The following is a 19,453-nucleotide window of genomic DNA, read 5'->3' as shown; positions in this document are numbered from 1 at the left end:
ACTGCTTGCTGAAAGCTTTGAATTAAAATCGGAGTCAATCAAAAATCTACCACTGCTGGAAGGAGACCTGATCCCCCCCTCATCCTTAAGACCAGTCACTTATGCAACAAAAGCCTGATTTGATTACAACTTTATGTTATCCGGCTGAGGTAATGTACCCAATGTAACCAATGTATCGATGTTTATTGCAAATATTTGCTCACCTTTCTCAGTAAAGAATAAGAATCATGCATTGCAGGAGTCATTTCAGGGATCTGATCCAGGACTTTAGGAACATAGTTACTGGAACAGCAATCGTACACTGACATCACCCTCTTAAAACTAATGGCTATTATTCAAAAACATATGGCTGCCTGCCACATGTGTAGTCCATCCCCACCCCCTCCTCTTGCTCACTTGTGGTCTGAAAAAGAAAACAATTGTTTCTCTGTTTCATTTTCCTTTCAGGCTATTCCCTTTTCTCCCTGGATTTCAATAGTTGATATAGTCGTAATCGCGTGCTGCAAGCTGTACTACCGAGAGGAAAACAGCCTGAGGTTTTGGGCGTTGAACAGCCAGAAGATTGATATAATAATCTATCGATTTGATTGCGATCACAGAATTCCAGAGGAACCTGGTCTCTAACGCAGTGTGCCGACTCATCCCTCTTCCTGAATCCTGCAGACAAGCCAGAGACATTAATGGTTTGCTCTGTAGCACAGGGTCTGCAAAAGAGCCAAAAACAATCCTGTATTTATAGTGCGTTCCATTTGTAGTCGGAAGTCGGATTTTCCAAGGTCAAAGTTGGAAACACATCCCCAAATGTATGCAGTCACACACTCTGAAGAAGCTCTAGTCATGCTAATGTTGTATTTTAGAATTTCAAAATCCAGTCCAAACTGAGTTAAAGAGGATGTATTTCATATGTGTAACTACAGGAAATCCTTAAAAAGTTACATTCTAACTGTGATTTGTATATATGTTCCTGATTTACGATGGCGCATAATATAGGTGACTGAGCTGCCAAGACAAAATCCTCAGAAATGACCCCATAAAACAGAGAATACAGCTATACCATTAAATACAAAGGATGGTTTTATAGCAGTCGGGGCAGTGGCAGCAGCTTTGAAGGCATATACATGGATTAAGAACAGAGAAGTGCCTCACTTTTTAAAACCTCAAGACTCAGCCATGGTTCAGAGATCCATAAAACTAAACATTTGGACCTGGTGAGGAGAAATAACAAAATAAAGTAATGTTAGGGTGGCTTATTTGCTGCCAATACTGCACTATACGTCTTAATAACACTTTATTGTTTCCTCCTGTTAATGTGAGGATGTGAGTTGCATTTAAATGGACAGTGGTGTCTAAAAGTTCTCCAGATGTGTCTTTGAAACGCAGAGGGGAGAAAGAGGTAAGTAGAGCCTCCTGTATGGAGTTATTAGTCCCAGACTCACTGTGATCTCAGAGGTCGGAAAAGTCTTTGGGAAGCAGTTTTCTGAAATGTTATGTGGTAAAGTTTTTATAGGAAGTACCTCTAAAACTGTACAGAAAAAGTTTCAACACTTGTGAATAATGTGAAAATACATAACACCAACTTCTGTACACGTTTAAGTTATAATAGGTAGTATATTTGTACAGTAGCCTATCATTGGTTCCTAATAAAGATATAATATATTTTTTTAAATGTTCACAAATATAGTTTCATTTTAAAAATAGGCTCAGTAATTTCCAAAATCGCTGGGCACTGTAGTTTTTAGCAAATGTTACACAAACAGGAATTTGGCATCTTAAATTGGCATTTAGTGCTCTATTGATTAGGCCTATTTACTGGCAGCAGGATGGTACATGTGGGATTGAGTCAAATGTGTGTGTTCATGGTAATTAAGGAATATGTCACCCAGTGCAACAGTGTGTCTTACAGATGTGTTTGATAGTTTTTGGATAACCATGGAGCTGCGACACACAGGAATAAGATATATAAGGCTTTGGATACACAAACAATACTAGTTAGTAGGACCTAGGATTTATTGTTGATTTTGGTATTTTCATGGGATTGTTGAGAAAATATTATCTGCATAATGCCATGTTTCCACTGCATGGCACAATTTGACTTAACTAGTTTTTGATTTTTGGTTTACAAAAGTTGTGGATAGTACCTGATACTTATTTTGGCACCACCTAAGTCTTTGTTCCAAGCAAGGTTAGTGGAGAAGGTGGAGTTAAAACAATTTGAATCGTCACGGTGTCATGTGTCCTCTTCAAACCCACCATTTTTAAATAGCCAAGCTACCGTCAATAGTGACAGCATTTAACTGAGATTTTTTTTTAAATGGCAGCCCAACGAAACGTTCCTTTATTCTGTTGCCGATGAAAGGATCCAACGAGAGTTGCCTCGCGCAAGATGATGTTACAGCCGTTTTATGCGTTGTTGCTATGGCGATTAAGAATCCCACCTACATTGACAGAATATATATGCAGTGGAAAACACATTTTAGAAATGTACCTGCTAACAAAAGTAAGTCGAGTAGAGTTGAGTCGAGCTGTACCATGCAGTAGAAATTAAGCATTAGTCTTTGGGGTTTCAGTTTGGCAACAGAGGTGGCTACCAGTTATTATGGCAAGTGCCTTTTGCTACAACCCAGAATTCTGTCAGACATGCAACAGAAAAAAACATCTTGTCTATCTAATAAAGCAGATTAAGAAAGACCGTCAATAGTGTAGTCTGCAGGGTTGGGAGGGTTACTTTAAAAATGTATTCCGATACAATAATTAATTAGGCCTACCTGTTGAAAATGTAGTCAGTAACCTTATCTAAGTATTACAGTATTAAAGTGATGTAACTAGATTACTTTCCATTACTTTTTGATAACCTTTATTACAAATATGCAAATAAAGACAAGAGAAAATAAATCTCAATAAGATTACTTTTTTATTTAAACTTAACAACAAAACAATGTAACCTTAGAAATGAAACTAGCGAAAGCAAGATTTTTAGCATCAAAAATGTATCCTCTGCTCTGTGTATTTTCAAAGAATATAAGCATATTCAGGCAGTAGCTTAGACCTACAATGAATGTGCGCAACACAAGACCACATTGGTTTCACCAGATTGGTGTGAGACCCGTGAAGTATTGTAATGGGGAGAAGCTGTAATGTGCTGCCATCGACAATGTGGGAGTCAATAAAGAGTTTATCGTCTTGGTTCAGACTACGGAGCCTCCATGTTATAATTATATCACCTTCAAAAGTATAGATGAAACTTATAACCCTTGACTACAGTAGCATATAATTTTTTATTTAAAAATGTATTATAAAATTGTAAACCTATTTATGAACTACTACAACTACTATTTCTAGTCATTATCTTTATTGTGACTATTATTGCCATTGTCCATCACACCCCCAACCGGCACCATCAGACACCGCCTACCAAGAGCCTGGGTCTGTCCGAGGTTTCTTCCTAAAGGGAGTTTTTCCTTGCCACTGTCGCATTTACGCACTTATGCATGCTCTTGGGGGAATCACTGGAATTGTTTGGTCTTTGTAAATTATAGTGTGGTCTAGACCTACTCTATCTGTAAAGTGTCCTGAGATAACTCTTGTTATGATTTGATACTATAAATAAAATTGAATTGAATTGAATTGAACCCTGTTTTTAGTAAATGTATCAGTAATCTGATTACGTCTTTTGTTATGTAACTTATAATACAGTTACCTTTTTTGTATCCTAAATACATAACACCTTTCCATGTATTCCATTACTTCCCAAGCCTGGTTGTCTGACACAGTAACACTGAACTAATAATATAAAAATAAATATAGTCTTCTGTGTTACATTAACTAAGCTCATGCATCAGCTTTTGTCTTCCACATTGCTCCGGTATGTGCACACGTTCGTCTGAACTCACTGTGAGTTGGTTCGCAAATTAAATCCTGGCAGGAAAGGTAAAAAGATATATCAAGAGACAATCACAGAATGCAAATACATTGAATGGATACTGCTAAAAATATTCTGGCTATAAATAGTGTGAAAATGGGGATTGATATAATGAAAATCTTAACTGACTTTTTTGATCACTTGGGGGCAGCACAACTAGCTTCAAGCACAATATTGCCATATTAACACCTTTTAAAGTTCATATAGCGACCAAGTGAGGAAACAGTGACTTATTTAAACATCCGGAAGACACAGAGTTAGCATTCATCTGGAGTAGTGTTTCTGTCCACCTGACAAATGTAAGTCCTATATATTTATTCACTACATGAAGATGTTGTTTTATTACATTATATTATATTGTATAGGTCTCCACCCCTGAACATAAGAACTGTCATTAAAATTAACATTATTTTTCGGTTCTTTGCACGTCATTTTGCATTGATCACTCAATATTGGGAGCTACATTTCTCACTATATTATTAAACAGCTGTTTAGCAGACAATAAAGGAAGTGTAGGTTTTCATCAGGGCAAAGGTATTTGCTTAAACAGAAGCACATTTATGCAGGTTCTGGTGACCATATACCTGAAAGCTCTCTATCCAGTCAGACTTTCCAGTTGTCAACTTAGCATGTTATCACACAGACTGTATTTAAGTGTGTGGTATTAATATTGGAGTGATAATTGAATATTTTCCTAGCCTCTGAGATGGAAACAATCAAAATAGTACTTCATCAGCTTTGTCAATTTGAGGTTTTTGGTGAGACGATGAATCAAACAGGAGGTTATGCAGATCTTCTCTTAATTGTACAAAGTTGGATATCGTCCACGGGTTTTCTGGGTCTCTTTTGAAGGCAGCTGAAGTAAAGACTGGAAAGCAAAGTCCACATCTGAGATATATTTTCCAATACAAAAGCCATTATTGGAACCAGATGGGGCAAGATGTTGGTCCGTTTGATACTTCCTGGATTTTAACAAGCCTTTTTATTGACAGAATTGTTTCATGTTTTGTTGTTTACGCTTGTTGCACTGACATGATAGATTTCAACTTGTAAAAGTATTTACATCAAAACATTCATCATCGAGTTACTCAAATCTATGTTACTTGCGAGGGGAAGTACAAGCCTTCTCTGTAAGTGTTTTGGATTCTGTACACATTTGCATGTTACTGTTCATAAATCAAATGAAATGGAATGGGAAATCATGCCTGTTTAGCATGGAAACCATATCCATCAGCACTTTGTGATTTTTTTTTAAATTTTGACAGTTGATTAGACAGTGCTGCCTTTTGGTTAAGAAAGCATTGGAGTTCACTATCAGCATGTGCTGTTAATGATGTATATCTCAGGATTAGCATTTACACACCACATACCAGACACCAACAGCCTGTAAAACCACAATGAACCTTCCGAGAGATGGGGGGGTGGGGGGTGGGGGTAAAATGAAAACTTGCATGCCTGAGAGATCCTTCGGTGTGGAGATCTGGCAACGCCATACTTTATCTTTCCAAAACGCGTGAAAATGTTAGTTTGGCACAGCTCAGAAAGATTGTTCTCTGTTTGACATGATTGTCAAAGCAGAAGCTGGCAGTTTTAACAGCATCCCACACAGCACATGCAAAGACCGAAATGATGGTTCACAGAAAGAGAAGAGGTTGGACGGCATGGGCGTTTTTAGACCCATTTTAAGGGGGGCTCAATCTGTCAGATGGAGAGCAGGAGTGCTGATATTAACACTTTTGCATGCACTATATCCGTGTCACATTCTCATTATGGGCTGCGCCCCCCCTAAAGGTTTTATCCTAGAATCATCAGTTTTGCAAGTTTTAAGATGCCAAAAGTGTACAAATAACTACTGTTTGATATAGCTCTTATGCACACATAAAATAAGCAAATGAGGAACTTTTGTATACATGCTGTTTTCTTTTATTTTAGTGGAGGATTCAGTCTTTCATTCATTCAGACCGTGGTAATATTTTAAATAAACTTCACTTAATTGATATGATTGATATTACATGAAGGTAATGATGATATGACATGATGGTAAGCCTGATATCAACTGGCATGTGAATGTCCAACGTGGTAATTAACACAAAAGATAAAGTACAGCTGAGGATGATCGGAATGTCACAAATTTTTTATAGTATTTTGTCATAGAGAAACCTGATGCTTATGCTACAGGTGAAGTCATGGGATCACCTACATCATTAGGATACTCCGTCTAGGACAGTGTTTCCCAAAGTCGTGTCCGGGGACCCCCAGGGTTCCTTAAGGGTGTTTCAGGGGGTCCCCAGCAAAAAGGGGACTCATGTTTTCACTAATGTTTTACCATAATTCAATCCATAAATTACACAATGACAGAATATATGACTATTTTGGTCATGGGTTCTGTACTTTATGTAATGAGACATCTAAAAGCAAAAATCCTATCAGATGGGACACCCTGGGACGAAATCTTATCAAATGGTGGTCCATGGTCTAATTTGTGTGAGTTTAGGGGTCCTTCACATGAAAAAGATTGGGAACCAGTGGTCCATGAGCCAAAAATGTCTATAACAAGTTTCATTTCATCATCATTCAATTCAGCCTGTAGTTGGTGAGATATTTCACTCGACCGGTGGACCTACCAGCCAACCAACATTGCCATGTCTATAGAGATCCATGAAAGAAGATTCAATCATATAACGAATAATATAAAGACACCAATCAGTTTTCCATATTTATGTAAAATTTTGTATGTACATGTAATAGGCAGCAATGGACCACTGACATTCAAATCTGAAACAAAATAGTGCTAAAACAGACCAGCAACAGTTGAGCAAAACAAACAGAACACAGAGTTGGCAATATTTGCAACATGACCGCAAAGCGTTTTCCATTACAGATGAACACTGATTACTGCAGTTAGACTGGATCTAGAGAGACAGAAAAGTGGTGAAAAAAAAAAAAAAAAGGTTAGCCAAGTGTCAGGTGACAACACACAACAAGAAAAGAAGAAATCTGCCACACAGACCTACATGTTATCTCATGATGCAGATTGGTGGATATTCTCTTAAGATTGTTCAAGTAATAAAAAGAGAGGTAACAATGACATGTAAAGGATATGATTAAAATTATTGGTAGTGCAGTCTTTAGTTTGACAAAACAATCAGCTGACGGCAGCACTCTCTCATACTTCTGTCAATACGTTATTCAACAGGAACCCTATGTGGAGCCGCTCTGTAGGCCTACATGTGGCTTTTGAAGCTCCAAATACCTGCAACTGCCAATTATGAAGTCTAATCACTAGTGTTATGATTTGTTATTATGATCACAAGGAGAGAGATGTTAAAGAATGTTGAAGATTTTTCTTGCTTAGAGTTAGATGAAAAGATCAAAACCACTTTCATGTCTAGAGAGGGGTGGTATCAATATACTCATTGAGCTCTCAGTAATAAAGCAAACGTATATTTCCCAAACTACTTCAACTATCCCTTTAAGCAAAATCCACTGACCTGTTGAATGAAAGTGTAACAAAGTATCTACATACGTATAGTGGAAATGATTTCAGTTTACTACAAGAAGCCCAACCCTTTTTTGTGGTGTCATCACTCACTACTATCAACTACAACTTAAGAAAGGACATTTCAAAGTATATCTGTAAATATACAAAGATATATAGATATATAAACAGGACAATAGAAAGCAAAGTTTGGGATTTTAATGCTTGTGCAAGTTCATATGTAGGATGAGATGCGACCAAAAGAGGAGGGGGGCATATTATTTGAAGACATTATCAAAAGCGGGACATTTGTAGGTCTTGAGTTTCTTGATGGCCTTTTTGAACTCTTTGCTGGACTTGTCCCACTTGTGGATGCCTGTTAGCAGGTACTGCTTATCAACCTTGCGGCCCATGATTAGATACTGGTTTCCCAGGTTGTCCAGCTGCTGACAGGGGCAGTCTGCACCGTTCTTCAAGTACAACACCAGCGTCTTCATGTCCTTCTTGCTCAGATTCCCCTCTTTCAACATCTTCTTCCTCTTCTGCAGGATCACCTTGCGGTCCATGTTTTCTCTCTTCACCTCCCTGATCTTGGCCTTGAAAGCTGTCGGTGAAGAAAAGGAGAAAAAGCGGTTACCTTGTGCTTAAAGGTGGATGAGTTCTTGTCCAAAATGTTTGGTCTAATCCCACTGTTGCCTCTAAAGACTGCTAGTTAATATTACAAAATTGCCAGACATGCATGTGTGTCACCCTCTATGCTAGCAAAATGAAACATGATAAAGGGTATCAGCGGCAAATCAGCACCATCTATTCAGGGACAGTATGCTAATGTGATACTGTAAAGCATGGGTCGGCAACCTTTTTAATATGAAGTGCCATTTTAAAAAGTTCTTGTTAATCAGTGTGCCATATCAACATTAAGCCTGTTCATCTACTGAGCCCACTTAGCCGGTGTTTTTTTTTTGTATCCTTCGCTACAGTACTAGCCAATCAGAGGCAAAGTAGGTCAGGTCTTCGTGGAATGCGGATGGGGAAAAAGTCAGTCAAACTACCGTAAATAACAGTCTGTGCTCCTGCCAAAAAATTATCTTAAAAAAAATAAAATAACGAGTACTCAACTTGAATGTATGTTGCTTAAAAGTTATAAGTGAGTTGATAAAAATGTTATTTTGTTAATGCCAATTGTTTCAGACCTTGAAACTTGAATCAAAATCAGATGCGGACCTTTGAGTAATACGTTTGAGAACCCCTGCTGTAAAAGTTAGAAAACAATCCACCTCCACTGCAACATTTCATTTACTGTCTTTTTTCTTTTACAATTTATTTTCCTTACTCTTTACATCAAATGGTTTGAGCATGCACTCACTCTTCATCTTGACACACAGTCGATTTCGTTCCGATTGAGCATCATTCAACTTCACCGGTATTTGCACACATTCCCACCACAATGGCTGATGGCCACCAAACACATCCACTGGAGTGCCTGGCTCAAGGGAACCTCCATTATAGTTGTGTTAACAAAAAAGGAGTTGACCATTCACTGAATAGAAGGAATCACAAATGTAACTGTGCCTTTCTACATTACAATTAATGAGAGTCAAAGTCTATTTATTATTTCGTGAAATAACTATACTAAATTATGAATATAGATACTAAAATCATGCATTAGCTAGATTGTGGTTGCCCCCAGTGCATTATACTAACTTTCTGGCATATTGCTTTACTGTGTTGGTGACCGACATTATCTAAAGCGAGACTGGCCCTTCACTGTTATTAGGGTGTGTAATATGAAGGAAATTCTGGTATATATCCTGGTATAATGTAAATGTATATCCATATATATTGTGATATAATACATTTTCTGGAAAATCAATTGTGAAATTGGTGATGGATACAACATCTGTTTCAGAGATGGTCTGATACTAAATCATAAATGTTCCATCTTTCCTACACATGTAAATGGGGTGGCAGTAGCTTTGGGGTGTAGGGAGTTGGGTTGGGAAGTGGAGGGTTCAAGTCCCCATCCGGACCAATGTATGGTGGTGGACTGGTATCTGAAGAGGTGCCAGTTCACCTCCTGGGCACTGCCAAGGTGCTCTTGAGCAAGGCACCGAACCCCCAACTGCTCTGGGCGCATGTCCATCAACAGCTGCAGCCCCATCACTCTGACCTCTCTCCATTAGTGCATGTATAGGTAGTGAGCATGTGTGTATTTCAGGCCTGTGTGTAATCTACATTCTAACACCAGAGTGAAAAAAATAACTGATCTTTCACTAAACTCTATTTAACCTTCTAATCTCTCTGTTTTCTCCAGTTCCTGTTCTGAAACAAAGCACGAGTCAGACTTTGGTGGTCCAAATCTCCATATGCCTCCACGTATTACGTTCTCTCACTTTCCACTGACATATAGTGATGTGTGTTCGGCACGGACGAGCTTATGACACGGCAACGTGAGGCAAAAAAAGCACTGGTGTCGGGATAAATCACAGAGTCATGTCGGAGACAAAGTCTTGTGACTTCAGCGCAGGGAACAGCCTGATTGAGTGTGAATCGTTTTCACACTCCAGCAAAGCTTTGGATAACACAGTAACTTCTGTCCAATTTTTCTCCACAGTCTTAGACACCAAATCCCTTTTGACTCACTTCTCACAGAATCATGCTTGACAGTAAAACCTGAATTGGGACATTAAGAAACTTCCAAACGTTTCATCTCTTCTTTTGCGCTCGTATCTTCCATTGCTAATTAAGTGTTGCCCTGTTTTTCCCAGTATTAAGAGTGCACATGGTAGGGATTAAGACTTTTATCCCCTGTCTCTAGTCTCTCAAACGGTCTCCTTGAGGAGGCTTAGCGTTCAGTGAAATCAAAATGGGCAGCATTCATAATTAGTGAGCCATAAAAGACAAGGCCTGGCCCACCCCTGAAAGGTCTTGATAAATCCTCTATCCTCGATAATCCTTTGACGCTGTGAACTTTCTTTGCACCTCGTGTTGTTTGAGAGCTCAATCTCTTTAGACACTGCATACAGTAAGAAGTTAACATCAGATAAATTAACTGTTTAGCTGTTAACATTTGCTCACAGCTAGCGAAAAAAGTCAGAAGAAGACTTTTTTTCTCAGAATTCTGACTTTAAACTCTGAACTCAAATACATTTTATACATGTGGCCCTAATCCTCCTCTGTAAAAAAAAGCCAAGTACTACACTTAGGTACAATTTTGAGGTACTTTAATGAACTTGATTTGATAGCAAAATTTTATTCTACAAACAAACATATAATGTGCTAATAAAATATGAACTTATCAGCTACTACTATGTACTCATTATAGGCTATGTGAACACAAGTTTTGAGTATTTCAACCAAAAAGGGATTTTCCTTCTCTGAAAAAGACAAAATATCATCATATATCCCTTTCTCCCTCCCCGCTTCCAAACAAAGAAGAGTTGAATCTCACTCAGTGGTCCTTCCTGGCTCCCTTCTGGTCAGGATGGATGCAAAGATAACACAAACAGGGATTTATCTGTCATTCCTAACTTTAGTGGATCATAACTTCTCTGGTATGGAGATGCTCCTCTTCAACATGAGGCCAAACGTTTCTATGGATGGCAGTTTTTGAGCCTAGCCAATTGTTGGAAATGCCTTTTGCAAAACTGTAAAGCAACACAACCGCAAGAGTTCCTTGAGCATACAGTGATAAATGTCCACAAACAATATTAGGCTGATAGGTCCAGTAATGTGCAAGATTACAGATCAGACAAAAATACACGCACGCACGCACGCACGCACGCACGCACGCACGCACGCACGCACACACACACACACACACACACACACACACACACACACACACACACACACACACACACACACAGGTTTGTGGCACTATCTTTGTGGGGACCCGTCATTGACATAATGCATTCCCTAGCCCCTTACCCTAACCTTTACCATCACAACTAAATGCCTAACCTTAACCCTTACCTTCACCCTAACCATAACCTAATTCTATCCCTAATCCTACAACCAAGTCTTAACCCTCAAACAGCCCTTTAAACTTGTGGGGTCCAGCATTTTGGCCCCACAAAGCTGTCGGGACCCCACAAGTATACTGGACTCCCGCTTTTTGGACCCCATGAATATAGTTAAACAAGCCCACACACACACACACACACACACACACACACACACACACACACACACACACACACACACACACACACACACATATGAAGAATGAAAGCTTACGCCTGACGGAGATAATCATGATACATACCTACTAAAAGTCAGTACACAATAATTCCATTAGTTGTCTAGTTCTGCATTTCTGCTGCTTTCAGCATTCTGCTAAAATACAACAAATTGCTTGTTGAAAACGATATATTGTGCAGCCCTAATTTCTATCAATAGAAAAGTCAGAGTACATCTTACATTAAGTTTTAAGCTCTTATTTTGTGGAACACAGTGTGTATGTAGTTCAAATGCCCATATTAACTTATTACAAAAACTAGATTTAGGTATTCATGTACCGTTAACTTGACATATAAAAACTAGATCTCAAAAACTAGATCTCAGAAACTAGATCTCAAAAAATAGATCTCAAAAGATAGATCTCAAAAAATAGATCTTAAAAACTAGATCTTAAAAACTAGATTTCAAAAACTAGATCTTAAAAACTAGAACTCAAAAACTAGATCTTAAAAACTAGATCTCAAAAACTAGATCTCAGAAACTAGATCTTAAAAACTAGAACTCAAAAACTAGATCTTAAAAACTAGATCTAAAAAAACTAGATCTTAAAAGCTAGATCTCAAAAACTAGATCTTAAAAACTAGAACTCAAAAACTAGATCTCAAAAACTAGATCTTTAAAAACTAGATCTCAAACACTAGATCTTAAAAACTAGATCTCAAACACTAGATCTCAAAAACTAGATCTCAAACACTAGATCTTAAAAACTCTCAAATCTCAAATAATGCAACGCTAAAACTGTTATATGGTGTGGGGGGTTTCCCTGACCTGATTTATTCCACCAGTTCAGAGGCACAGACAGGACCTCCAGCTCCCAGGGTGTCATAAACCCAGCAGGAGGGTGTGTACTCCTCCCCATTCACAATAATGGAAACACAACTGATCCGATGAGCTGAAGTGATCAGTGCAGGGCGCAGGGCAACCCTGTGGTTTACTGCATTAGCAAAGGAAAGGAGCAATTTGGCAATGACAACAAAGTGAGTTGTCCGAGGCAGAGGAGAGATTTAATTGAAGGATGCTGTAGCTTTTTGGGACAATGAGGTACCGTAAAACCTTAAGCACAGAGATAAATTGCAGTGGGAACAAAGTGTTGAGTGGGATGAGCTGTAAATCTGTTACCAGCTGAGTGCTGCAAATAGGATGTGTGTGTATAGGCATGCGTGCGTTTGTTAGAAGGAGATTCATCAGGGTTTCGGAGAAATCAGGGAGTGTCCGTTCTCGGGAAACTAAACATGCTGGACTGAGAGCCTGTTACTTATTACACAACTGTGATGTAGATGCTTTTGGAGCCACATCGAACTTAGAAAAATCTTTCCTCCTCTGCCATATCATCTTCACATCCAACCACCTTAAGTCAAAAGCTGTCTTGACGCGGCATTCTCTGCTTTTATCAGGGTCAAACCGCATGGAGAAGTCAAAAGCGCTTGTGCATTTGATGGGAAGCAATTATGCATGGCGTCAAGCAATAGAAACACTATTATCACAAAAAAACTACTTCACACTTTTACCTTAACTGAGAACAGACCTTTCACAACTTCCAGTAAGTAAGGTTTTCTGTGAACAAAAATGCTTATTCTCTGCCAGGGTGGGGATATTTTACACATTATTGGTCCTCGCAGATTAATAAAGACTTCAGTGCAAGTCACTGATTCATTCCTCAAGCCTCTCTGTGGTTTTCCACGGAGAAGAACAGGAAATCAATCTATCATATCTTTTTTGTGGACTTGTCCAAACAAAAAAGACAGGCATGTCTGCTCCTAAAACTGCTGCTACCTACCGTGTCCATCCACTCTCAGTCAAAAGCAGCAGGATGCAATCAGAATGCTGGTCTTATCTTTCGTCGTTGGTGGGATAAAAGACATCATGATTAAAGCTTGTTTTTTTTTATCCATCTGCATATTTTCTTTTTCCTCAAGACAAGACATTCACTCCTGTTTGACTTCAGCTGCTGTCAGCTATTTTTATAGTTGCAGTTTTCACCCCAGACTACAACTGAATTCCATCGGCCTACTGGAAAAACAAACAAACACGTCTTTAGCCTAGCTGGTGATATAACCTGTGATGCTATCTCTTGTCAGGCAGTGCATTAAATGTTTACCTGCTGCAATCAACTCGTACGCCACGCTGAAATCACAGCGACGTTTGTTGCATTCCAGAGGAGGCCGGCCCCTCATGGGTTCAAACATGCAACATAAGCAGCGCAATGTCTCATCCTCAGCCTGGTACTAAATCTGTCTGTGTATCCTCACATGTCAGCTGGTTAGGAGGCTTATGACAAGCAAGCAAAACAACATCTGTCTTCATCTGAGATGAAACAAGCCAATAATGTGCCACTCTCCTCTTGGCAAACCAGGATGCAGACTAAAAAAAGCGAGTCCCATCACCGCAGAATAAACAGCAAGGCAATTCGTTAAACAAATGTAACTTTAAACTTTTCCTGAAAACTGGAAGAAAGTCTGCTTCCAATGTGTATCCAGTCTATGTTTGCCCGACCTAGCACCTGGAATTCAAGCTGCCACAAACTTTGTCCCAGCCAGGGAATAAAACATGAAAGCCTAACATCTTGCATCTTGTGTGCATCATGCACATATGATTCCTGGACATCCTCATGACTGGAATTCAGTTGATGTTGGTTTTTAATTGAATTCAAGACTTTGAATCGTACTGGATTCCTCCTGCAAAACTTCCACAACTATATCAAGTGCCCCAATCAGCTAAAGATGTTCCCTCTCAACAATAGCCTAGCTTACTGAGAGGGCAACATGGCATGCAGTGGGTTAGACGGCGAATTTTAGGAACACCCATCCTTTGAGTACAAGACATGGCCTGTTGCGCTTTTACGTTGTGAACAGATCAGATTTGATCAAAGAAAGAATTTCTCATTTTCTAATTTCTATGTATGTACACACAGTAGCCTAAGTAGAGCCATTCACCTAGCTCATTAACCAACACAGGCTCAGGGTCAGGTAAAGTACTTTTTTATATATAATATATTCTTTTCCACCCGGATAAAAAAAACCACACATTTGAAATAAATGTTATTGAATAAACAACAAATACATAGTTTATCATGAACTTCTTCATTAAGAAAGGCATTTAATGACCCCATGTGCAGAAGGTATTCTGTAACCCAGACAGCAGAACAAACATGACCTGCCACATAAAGACTTTAATGACCCCAATTCATTAGTCACAGAACATCATCCTCTACCAAACCAGACAGGCCGGTATATCTGACCAAGAGATAAAACCTCACATGTAACCTTTACATAAAACCTGGCAACATTGCTGACATGTAAGAAGTTCTATAGAGTTCACTGGGGTGGAAATGGCCTAGTACGGTCTGATACAGGGTGCACTTTTGGAAGAAAAATGCAGCTTTACATACTTTGTTAAGACATTATGGACTGTTTTAAAGCTTGAAGCGTGAAGATACAATTGATGCAATCTCATGCGGTTCTTCTGATTTCATGGAGCGCTGTGATACATGTCAAGGCATATTACAGTGTGTAGTTTGCATGCTGTGTTGGCGCAATGGATGTCAAGATGCTTACCGAACTCGCTGGCACACATGTGCTCAAGCATGGCATCTGTTTTCATTTCATTGTCACATGGAGGGCAGATGGGAGAGTAACCTGTGGGGGAAAAAATGAAGGGATATGGTTTGGAAATTAGTGGAAAAGAGGCAAATATTAAATGCAAGTTACAATGATATCAGCTATGAATCATTCACATGGCTTTACACTGGAATAATTAACATCACAACCAACTTGGAATGCAATGAAAAGAACAAAGAAAGAATCAAGAGCATTTCTCATTTGAAATAAAAGGGGAGTTAAACTCAATTCATAAAAAAAACATAAATATTCCAATTTCAAATTATTTATCCCGCAAATCTCTACACACACCTAACCTCTCTCTGCATGCAGAGATCCTATTTAGTGTCTGGTGTCAGACGCCTGGTCTCTTGGGCTTCGTACGCTCTGATGACCTGACCTCAGTGAGGAATGTCTTCAGCTTTTATAGCCAGCTGTAACTAAAAGCCGCAGTAAACACTCTTCCTCACTCTCTGTTACATTTAGACCGTTTTCCAAATGGATCGTTCCATAAAGGCTAAACAGCGACGTATACACCTTAAATGTACAAAAAAAAAAAGATTTGAAATGTGGAAGGAATAAATGGTAATGATATTCAATCCAAGTTTAAAGGAATGCTCTGACATTCCAAAAAAAAAGAGAGAAAAAAACGAAAGACAATAATAGCCGGCTCAGAGACAAAAGCCCGACTGCAGACAAAGAGCCAAAATGTGTTTTTGCCAAAAAGTAATTCAGTCTAGAGGCATATCTTCGAATATTTTACCAACACGATTTTTCAATTTTTTTCTACTACCGCAAATGATCGCTTCATGCCAAACAGCTGAGATTACTTTCCAAACAAACTTGGACCTGCAATGTGATCGCAGCATCCTGCAGCATTTAATTAAAACCGACTGCATTTCAATGTCACAACGTGGATCTGGATCGATTGAGCAGAAGGGGGGGGGGGGGGGGAGGGGAAACAAACTCACCATTGCCAGTTGTCCTATACATGTGTTTAACAAAAGCTTGTGAAAGTAACACCCAGGTGTAAAGAGCTTATGAAAACAGACAATGTTTACAGAGTCACGGGGTCCCTTTGTCAATTTGAGCTTGGTTCTTCTTTAAATCAATTATCACCAGTCTGTGTTCAGCAGTGGCGTGGTAAGCACTGTTAGTTGACCTCTATTAACAACTATTAAGGAGAAGATTAGGTGGCTTTTGGTTGTCCTTATCAACCTCTAGATCAGATATTGCTACTTTCCCAGAATATTAATGGCCGAATAGGAAATTCCATGACCTTCCGAATAACAGGCCTGACTCTGTGTCCTGCCGACTTTATTCATCACCAGCGCTGACAACGAATGATAACAGGTGAAGGCGGGAGCGCGTGGAGCTCTGTGTGGTCCCCCTACACCTAAAAATAGGAGTCTTTTTCAGAAAAACGGGCCTCCGTCCATACCACCATGTCATTCAGTTACACCTACCCCCTCTACATACACACACGGGACATGTTACCTCTACAGATACAGTGAGCACTGTGTAATTGCTGGGAGATTCACAGTCCCCCCATTTATGGCCCACGTCTTCAGCAAAAATGTCTTCAAGTCATGTACAGCTTAGGATTGAAATATAAGTAGCCTAAGTTGATGATGTGATGATGGAAACCCCCCTCTATTTTATGGTTAAAGTGAATGAGGTGGTTGTACTTTCCCTTCCCTGGTGTACACCTCACCTAGGCCACCAGCGAACACTGAACTGAAGTTTCAGACCAAAACTATTCGGAATCAGGCCAAGCTATCTTCCCCAGACTTGTTGCTTCAGGGTTTCTCTGGTATTTGTCAGCTTGGCCCATCGGGTCAGTGCTGGAAGACCATTTTTCTTATGTTTCTACACCCCCCCTCCTTCACCGATGCTGCATGAGGTGTCCGACTCTGTTTCATGCCAACACGCATTATTTGGACAGTGTGTTTTCCAAATTATGTCTTTGTCTTTCCATCTTTCGTCTGTTTTAATGCATTTGTCAGTGATGGCGCAGTAGAAAATGGGGGTTAATAGATGCAGGTATTCACTTTTTGCTGCTGGACTTCCTCCCAGCATTGTACTCCAGCTCAACAAATACTTTGGAATAAATCACTACCATCTGTTAGAGCTTTTTCAATATATAACTCCAAGTCAATAACAAGCAGCTTCACATTCACATGTAAACCAGAGTTTATGCTTGCAGCTTATAGATTGAAAAGAAAATGTAACCACATAAGACTTTTTTTAAGAAGCACAAAGGTGGAGGTGGGTTGACATTGTTAAAATTAGATCAAATCCAAGGTTTCACAGCTGATTTCCCCCCAAAAGGTTATTTGGTTCGTTTGTGTTGGGATTTACATCTGCAAACACACCTTCAGCCCTGAAACAACATTCTCAAGCCCATTTAACTGCATGGGTGTCATTTTTTACACAGTGCCAAAATGGTGGCTATTTGTTTTCTCAGTCAGGTAGTTACTCAGAGTTAGGTAGATAATGCTTGCATATTAAGGAATCCCAAATGGTTGTATTGTGGCCAACTGATGGAAAATTAATCACTGATAATTTTACAAACTGATTAATCATTTGAGTCATTTATCAAGCAAGCAATGCTAAATATTTTCTGTTTCCAGCTTCTATATAAATTGTGAGAAGTTGTTGCTTTTCTCTGTTTTAGACCCAATACTATATTAAAATGTGACTACTTTTAGTCCACTTTTAACTCGTGGCAGTGTGGAGAAGGCTTTGAAATGGCATTTACACCTCGATGTGGGGAAATCAAATTTACTGAAAATATAATTAAAGACATCTCATTGAGTGTCTGGTCAAAAATATTCTGGGGGGAAACTTTGGCACATGATCTCAGTATTTCTAAAACTCTGGTTACAGACCTGGGCATTGGCAACGTGTGATGGGTTTTTCTAACTATTTTCTGGAATTTTTGTCCAAAATATGAATCAATTACATGAAAACTAAGTCTGATAAACAGCAGATTTATCAATAATAAATAAAATATTATTAGTTGCAATCATAGTGAAAACATGCCCGCATTAGTTAGACTACTACCACTTTTTTTTTTATTATTTTCTTTTACATGCATTAGGGACATATAGAGGGGAGACCATTTCTGGTCAGAAGCCTTCTTTTATCAACTACCATTGATGTGCTCTTGAACCAGGCATTAAACCCACAGATGTCCCAGTGGAGCTGCTTAGGGACCACCACAACACGTGTTTTTTACTGGGCAACTATATTTAAATAATGGGATATTTTGCTGTAAAATGGCATTCACACTCAATTGGCTTCTCTTGATAGTAAATGAATAATTAACACTTTTAAATGTAGGAATCCATCAGTGAGACAGAGTGAAACAGTGAAACACGCCAATTGAATTACCTGTGGGCTTGGTGGCCTCGGTCGCATTGGGCTTCGTCATAGCAATGCACACGTCGTCTTGGGGGAACTTGTCACAGGTGAGCATCTCCGGCCAGGGGAACCCGAACGCCTCCATGATGGGGGTGCAACCGTCCCGCACGGCCTCGCACAGCCAGCGGCACGGGTAGATGGGTCGCTCCAGGCACACGGGCGCAAAGAGCGAGCAGAGGAAGACCTGCGTGCCCGGGTGGCAGTTCTTGTGCACCAGCGGCACCCAGCTGCTGGCCTGCTGCTTCACCTCCGCCATGGTCTCGTGCTCCAGCAGGTTGGGAAGCAGCATCTGGTTGTAGCCCACGTTGTGACAGAGCCGCAGGTCCTCCGGGATGTCCACGCACTGGGGCGGCTTGCTGTAGCTGGGCCCGTTGTAAATGTCCGAGTTCCAGCTGAGGTACTCGTCCTCTGACGCTCGGCACGCAGACATGAGCGCCACTGTCACAGCCAGCCGGATCATCCTCCAGAAGGATTCAGAAGCAGACATGATGTTCTCTTTTTTTCAGCAATAAAATGAATGGAACTCAGCGCGGCTTAGACAGACGATTCAACACTCACTTCATTAAGAAATGCAGAGTAATAACACGAATAATAACAAGAAATAAATGTAGAAAAGAAAAAAAAAAAGCTGAGCTCTGCTGATCGATGCGCGTAAAACGTGTTGAGTTTCTGGTTTGGGTTAAGTCCACAGGCACTCTCCTCTGGCTGCATCCCCCTCGCGCTCCTCTGGTGCGTCTGGCTGCTGCGAGAGTTTTGGAAGGTAAAGCGCTCTGCCTGTTCGGAGCTTGGAAA

General features: G+C 39.7%; 1 protein-coding gene across 1 annotated transcript; it reads right to left on the bottom strand.

The window, feature by feature from the left end:
* Nucleotides 1-6,622: 6,622 nt before the first annotated feature.
* sfrp1a (secreted frizzled-related protein 1a) lies at nt 6,623-19,449 on the bottom strand. Its single transcript, XM_031296571.2, has 3 exons — nt 18,632-19,449; nt 15,194-15,274; nt 6,623-8,001 (listed from the first exon to the last, which is right to left on the bottom strand). Exons 1-3 carry the CDS (start codon nt 19,146-19,148, stop codon nt 7,676-7,678), a joined length of 924 nt encoding a protein of 307 aa, XP_031152431.2. The 5' UTR covers nt 19,149-19,449; the 3' UTR covers nt 6,623-7,675.
* Nucleotides 19,450-19,453: the final 4 nt, after the last annotated feature.

The sequence above is a fragment of the Sander lucioperca genome, chromosome 2 (assembly GCF_008315115.2).
Source record: "Sander lucioperca isolate FBNREF2018 chromosome 2, SLUC_FBN_1.2, whole genome shotgun sequence".
In the NCBI taxonomy this organism is placed as follows: Eukaryota; Metazoa; Chordata; class Actinopteri; order Perciformes; family Percidae; genus Sander; species Sander lucioperca.
Note: the sequence above shows the minus strand (reverse complement) of the source record. Positions and strands in the feature narration are given on the sequence as shown.